Source organism: Alligator sinensis, unplaced genomic scaffold (assembly GCF_000455745.1).
Source record: "Alligator sinensis unplaced genomic scaffold, ASM45574v1 scaffold63_1, whole genome shotgun sequence".
In the NCBI taxonomy this organism is placed as follows: domain Eukaryota; kingdom Metazoa; phylum Chordata; order Crocodylia; family Alligatoridae; genus Alligator; species Alligator sinensis.
In genome coordinates this window covers 13789-21049 of record NW_005842811.1, presented here as the reverse complement: position 1 = coordinate 21049, position 7261 = coordinate 13789, and the positions used below count along the sequence as shown (strand labels likewise).

The window sequence follows — 7261 nt, the reverse complement described above, 5'->3', positions numbered from 1 at the left end:
GGGCAACCAGCACGGTTTCATTAGGGGCAGGTCATGTCAGACCAACCTGATTGCCTTTTACGATCAGGTCACAAAAACATTGGATGCAGGTGTTGCCATGGATGTAGTCTTTCTGGACTTCAGCAAGGCCTTTGACACTGTCTCCCACCCCATCCTCATTAAAAAACTAGGCGACTGTGGCATCGATGCCTACACAGTCAGATGGATTGCAAATTGGCTGAAGGGTCGTACGCAGAGGGTGGTGGTGGACGGGTCATATTCGACCTGGCGGGAAGTGGGCAGTGGAGTCCCCCAGGGCTCGGTCCTTGGGCCCGCACTGTTCAATTTCTTTATCAGCGATTTGGACAACGGGGTGAAAAGCAACCTGTTTAAATTTGCTGATGATACCAAAATTTGGGGTGAGGTGGGCACGCTAGTAGGGAGGGAAAGACTGCAGCAAGACCTGGATAGGTTGCAGAGGTGGGTCCCATTCGAGTGGGTAATGATAATCCTGACCTCTCACAGAGATTATATGGGACTGACACATTAATTTGTATGATCCTTCTGAGCTACTTGATTGAAAGATACAATATACAATCAGCAGGGGGCTGGACCCGATGATCTCGTGAGGTCCCTTCCAGCCCTAACATCTATGAAATCCTTACAAATAGCTGTTGTTACAGCTGTAGTAATCAGTAACATAACTAGGCTGGGGTGACTGGGGCAGCAGCCCTGGGAGCCAACTTGTGGGGGGAGGCAGAAAAATAACAGCTGCTCCTGCAGCCGTACAATCATGCCAGCGACACAGCAACAGCCGGAAGTCGCCCCTGCCCCCGTGTATCCTGTGCCTTAGGTGCCCAGTTGCCTTGTTGTGCCTCTGCTAGTAATGCAGGTTGTAGTAGATGCTTTGATTGACTTAGATCAATAGATCTGTCCGCAGTTTAAGAATGAAGTGTCAAAGTCTATGCTGCCACTATGAGTGCAGGTGTAAGCAAGGCAGGGTTCTGGTTCCTATCCTACCTCTTTTCTACAGCAGATTTGTGTTAAATAGCACTGACATTCTTAAGTTGTGAATTCAGTTAATTAATGTTTGCACAGTGCTTTGAAAGGTAGAGCCCTGTGCAAATAAATTGGAGCTCTGCGTGAATGCAGAATCTTATTGTTAATGATAAACTCATAGAGTAATGGAGGAGCTGTCAAAATCAGTTTTAATCCTCTCTGAAGAAAACATTAAAGGCAACTCACACTGCAATGCAATCATAAGAATACCTTAAAATTGCCTGGCTATTTTGTGAGGATTAAACTTAAAAAAAAAATGTATAATTACAATAACAGGAAAGCCTCGCTATTTGCGGGTTCAGCATTCGTGGTTTCAAATGACTAGCTGAAGGCAATATCCTGAGGGATACCCAGCATGAGTTTGTTGCGGGTAGGTCTTGCCTGACCAATTTCATTTCCTTTTATGACCAGGTGACCTATCACCTGGACAAGGGGGAAGAGATCAACGTATATCTTGACTTTAAAAAAGCCTTCGATCTGGTGCCCCATGATCACCTCTTGGCAAAACTGGCTTACTGCGACCTCGACCTCTCCATGATCTGCTGGCTGGGGAATTGGCTCCATGGCAGGACCCAGAGGGTGGTGGTCGATGGGAGCCAATCGTCTTGGTGCGCTTGGACCAGTGGGGTCCCTCAAGGCTCTGTCCTAGGGCCTATACTATTTAACATCTTCATCGATGATGTGGACATTGGTGTCAGAAGCAGGCTGGCCAAGTTCGCCGATGACACCAAACTCTGGGGTAAAACATCTACACCTGAGGACAGGAGGGTGATCCAGGTGGATCTTGACAGGCTCAGGAAATGGGCGGACGAGAACCCGAAAAATGCAAGGTTCTCCACCTTGGGAGGAAAAACCGGCAGCATGCTTATAGGCTCGGCAGTGGTACACTGGTTAGCACTACAGATGAAAGGGACTTGGGGTCATGATTGACCACAAGATGGACATGAGCCTTCAGTGTGATGCTGTGGCTAGTAAAGCAATCAAAACACTGGCTTGCATCCATAGATGCTTCTCAAGCAAATCCCGGGACATCATTCTCCCGTTGTACTCGGCCTTGGTGAGACTGCAGCTGGAGTGCTGTGTCCAGTTTTGGGATCCACAATTCAAAAAGGATGTGGAGAAGCTTGAGAGGGTGCAGAAGAGAGCCACGTGCATGATCAGAGGTAAAAAAAACAGACCTTATGATGAGAGGCTGAGAGCCATGGGGCTCTCCAGCCTGGAAAAATGCAGGCTCAGGGGTGATCTGGTGACCACCTATAAATTTATCAGGGGTGCTCATCAGGATCTGGGGGAACATCTGTTCACCAAAACGCCCCAAGGGATGACAAGATCGAACGGTCACAAACTCCGCCGCAACCGATTCAGGCTGGACATAAGGAAGAACTTCTTTACTGTCCGAGCCCCCAAGGTTTGGAATAGATTGCTGCCGGAGGTGGTTCAAGCGCCCACTTTGAACGCCTTCAAGACACATTTGGATGCTTATCTTGCTGGGATCCTATGATCCCTGCTGACTTCCTGCCCATGGGGCAGGGGGCTGGACTCGATGATCCTCCGGGGTCCCTTCCAGCCCCATTGTCTATGAAATTTAGGAAATCTATGAAATATTTGCGAATGCCGAACCTGCATCTTAAATACACTTAAAGGAGCTCCTTGGGAGCTCCATGCTTGCTGCTGCCGGGCTCTTGCTGCCGCCAGCGCAGCCATGTCCCCTCCCAGCCACAGGGGGCATTGCGTTCATGAATGCAGATGGCATGCATGAACATAGTGCCTTATTCACGGATTTTGCCATTCGCGGGAGATACGAGAATGTACCCCTGCGAATGGCGAGGGTTTCCTGTAGTGAGAATTTCTTACCTATACAATTTGGAGTTTAGGGCCATTTGGGGAAATCATTACTAATTGAATCACAGCAGCAACCAAAACAGCCCAAGTCCAAGATCATGTACAGAAGATTAGGGAGGGAAAATATGGAAAACTTCTGCTCTTAGCAACACCAGCAACATCAGTGGGATCATACTGGCTTGACCAAGGGTAGCCCTGGTCAGTGTATGCATATGTGACCCTACTTCAGTAGAGCTGTACCTGCTTTCACCTATATTCAAGTGGCCCAGCTTTTAATGTGACCTTCCTCCCAGTGCAGCCAGTAGTAAAATCCTGCTGTTACAAATGGGAGCAAGATAAAATGTTGTCTATTTATTTGCCTCCCGATAAAGGCAGGGATGCTGGTGCTTGGTCCACAGAATGAATATTTGTAGCAGTGCAGTTGACTGTAGAATAAGATAGGTCTTAGCTCCTGGATGACAGACACTGAAGTCAGAGAAACTCCACATGGAAATGAGACATGTATTTTTAATAAACACTGAAAATGATGAGCTGCTAGAAGAGGTTCCCAAGGTCTATAGTAATTCCTCCACCACTTGGAGTCTTTTAATTGAGTCTGGATGCCTGTCTGATGATTCTGATCTAGCTCACCCACAAGTTAACGGGCTCATTCCAGGAACTAATGAAGTCTTAGGGTAAAGGTACATGTTAAACTATAAGAAAGGCACTAAAAAGCATCTACACGTTAAACCTCATTTACTTGTGCTAAGTGCCTCTAAGCATCCCAAAGTTATGCCATTTCAGGTGAGGGTTAACTCTGGGTTATGCTGCTCAGCTTGTTTTAGGGTAACTTCAGTTTGCTCCACATAGCTAAAATGAGCAACTTGCAGTCCTCCAGCATCCCAGGATGTTCCATTCCCAATCCCTACCACCCAGAGCAGGAACAGAGGGGAGGAGTGCTGGTTTCTAGCCACCCCCTGCTCACCACCCCTTTAGTGGCAAGTCAGAGCTGTGCAGACAAGAAACAATATTAACCCTTAATATGCAACCACTCACAGTTAAACTTTAAGGTTTAACACTGCTTAACAGTCCACAGATTTGCTATGGTCTAAGTAAAATGTGTAACTTCACCCTTATAGCCCATGTTATATAGGTCAGACTGAATTATCCTAATGATCTCCTCTAGCCTTAAGGTCTGTGAATCTACATTGATATGTGGATTGTCTAGTTTAGTGCCAATGCTATGAGAGAAAAGAAACCACTCCTCTGAGGATCATTTTAATCTAAACCAATTTGTTAGGAGGTGTTGTCAAATTAACAGGCACAGCATGTTTTTAACTTCTTTTGCTTCAGGTGTCCCTGGTGGTCAATGTTGCGAGTGAATGTGGCTATACAGACAGCCACTACAAAGCTCTTCAACAGCTGCAGAGAGACCTCGGCCCGTATCATTTCAACGTGCTGGCATTCCCATGTAATCAGTTTGGGCAGCAGGAACCAGACAGCGACAAAGAAATTGAGAACTTTGCCCGAAAGACTTATGGAGCTACCTTCCCTTTGTTCAGCAAAACTGCGGTCAGTGGTGCTGGTGCCAACGCTGCCTTCAAATATCTAATTGGTGAGTGTTATCTGCAGCAGCCTTATCTAAGACATGAGTCCCTGGTGCTGACTGGCTTTGAGCTGACACAAGGCATCCAGAAGTTTCAAGTTTAGGATACCCAACTGCATCGTTAGGGGTATTTTACTAAATGCCTACATGAAATACTTGTAGGTGATGTGTACTCAAATTCTGATGCTGATGCGCAGATCCTAGTGCCACTTAAAAGCCTAAGGGAATAACTATCTCAGCGTGATCCAACTCCACCAATAAACTCCAGAGTTGATTCAAGTGCCTTAAATATGCACTTGTAGATGTGCCCACTACCATGGAAATTAGTGCCTGCTTTTCCTCTCTCCACTTTGCAGTCATTCCTCCAAAACATCCTGGTCACGACAAGACAGAGCCTGTAAAGGTTTGGGACTGATGAGATGCATCAGCAGGGCTGCAGGTTGAGAGGAGGCAAATTATCCACAATACCTACCCCAAGGACAAAGCGGTACAAGCACCTGCTTGGAAAAATCCCTTCCACATTCCTCACCAGGAGTTTGGAGTAACTGTAGTGCAGAACCCATCCCATGATTTGCAGTGAGAATCTGTGGGGACAGAGCCAAGAGGCTGTGGGAGTTTGGGTTGTTTTCCCAGCAGTCAGCTAGCAAAATGTTCCAATAAAGCAGGCTGCTCTTTATCTAGGAACTGCTTTCTCATACCTTGAGCGAATGCCCCAAACACCATTCAAGTACTGAACTGAAATTAAAGTCTTCAGCAACTAGGGAGAAAACAGTTTTGAGGAGGTGAAACAAATCTAATCCCCACCACTGTTGCATGCTAGCTCACTGAACTGACTCCTTCTCCCAGCACCACCACTTTGTCCCCACTCGCCCCTGGACTCTCAGTAATGTTGCTCTCCCCGCTATGTGATTGCTAAAGGCAATCCTCCGTTGCCAGAGCTCACATTCCTGCCAGGGAAGTTTTTTCCATGCTCATCCTCGTGCTTCTTTATTTCTGGTTGGCTGCCACAGGCTTGCCACATGCAAACTGCAAATCCTATTGCTCCCCCCTTGGTCCACCGAAAAGAAAATCTGCTGTTGCAAACAATATATTCACTGCAGTAAACTACCATGAAAGTCACTAGCACGAGTGTGCTTAGTGCTCAGTGGTACCTGGCAATCTGATTTCAGGTGTTTTTCCCATCATAAGACCCATGGTCACAGATGGAAAGCTGCTTGATTAGCTCTGGATTCCGATCTTATTGCCTACTGAGAGACATGAAGCTGTAGTCCGATTAAAAAATTAATTACTGTACATCTGCATTTCACATTCTACAATCCCGGAGGTGGGGAGCGTTGGGGAAATGATTAGACATCAGACCTGAGGAAGGATACTGCGGTACTTGACAGTTTGTCTATGTCTGTCCCAGAGAGAGGTAGTTTGCCATGTTAGTCTGAAGTCAGGCAGAAGGCAGAGCAGAGTTTCACCGCACGGACTAGCTGAGCCAGAGACGCCCAGCATAAGCTTTTGTAAGCAGCGGGCTTACTTTATTAGATCCTGCCTATGCCATCAGATACATCTATCCCAGCCATCCTGTTGGTCCAATAAAAGATATCACCCGCAAGAATTCTTGCCTCTGTCAAACATTAGGACATTCAAAGAATAGCCACCAATGATGAGACTTACAAGGAAACGTCCCCTGAGCTGGGCTATGTCATTATTTCCTACTGCAGCATCTGGTACTGGCCACTATCAGGGCATCATGCAGGATACATGGACCATTGGTTAATTCTGCTACAGCTATACCTATGCTCCTAGGCTCTGTCTGCCAGTGCATTTTTGAGTGTTTTGTCCATGCCAAGTGACTGAGCTTCCATTAGTTTTCCTGGGACTATTCCCAGCCTAGCATCTCTGTGTCAGAAAATCCTTCCTGACTTTCAAAGTAAATGATCCTTTAATTCTTTGTACCACCTTTCTCTGAGAAGCTAGTCATCCCATTGTAATAGTCATTTCAAGAACAGGCTTATCTGGTTTTTATTTCTTTACTGTATTTTCTTTTCACGTACAGAGTCCACGGGAGAGGAACCAACCTGGAACTTCTGGAAGTACTTGGTGAATCCTAAGGGGAAAGTGGTGAAGGCCTGGGACTCTACTGTCTCCGTTGATGAGATAAAACCGTACATCAATGAGCTTGTAAGGAAAATCATCCTGAAGAAGAAAGATGAACTGTGACTTTCAAAAGTCCTATCATGTCTATCACATCTTCATTGAGGATTAGGGCTGTTATTCAAACATTCATTCCAAAAGAGGGAAGGGAATCATGGCTAACAGAAGCTACTTACAACTTAATCCTGCAAACACAGGGACACAATAACTTAAGTTGGTGGTTAAAAGGGATTTAATTTATGCTTTTAAAGTATAAACTAAATTGAATTTGTGCCTTCCTAGGAAAGAAAAATCAGGAAACATTTATTTGTGTCCTTACTCAAATTATTGATTGTTGATGACATTATAAGCAGTCATTTAGGATCTCTCTAGGCAGAAAGACTCAATGCAACTTGAATTTCCTTAGAGAGATTTTATCAGCGACTACAATTCACCTTCCGTGACTTTGACCATGAACTTCATTTTAAAAACTAACTCAGAGTAGAAGAGACCACTTAATGTACTGGTGACATGGTTATAAGGGATGGCCAAAATGGATTTCCTTGAACCCCAGGCACACTTACCTGGATGTGTTTCTCCCTAGTGAGATAGCACAGACCTCACCTTCTCTACCTGTTGCTTTGGTGGCAGGGAAGTCTCCTTGAAGGGAAA

At 45.8% G+C, this 7261-nt stretch overlaps 1 protein-coding gene across 1 annotated transcript in view; it reads left to right on the top strand.

The window, feature by feature from the left end:
* Window positions 1–7255, top strand: part of GPX7 (glutathione peroxidase 7) — a 14657-nt gene extending 7402 nt beyond the window's left edge. The window contains exons 2-3 of the mRNA XM_006035168.1: window positions 4213–4474; window positions 6513–7255. Coding sequence (XP_006035230.1) covers window positions 4213–4474; window positions 6513–6676 — 426 coding nt within the window. The 3' untranslated portion in view covers window positions 6677–7255. The remainder of the gene's footprint in view (window positions 1–4212; window positions 4475–6512) is intronic.
* Window positions 7256–7261: the final 6 nt, after the last annotated feature.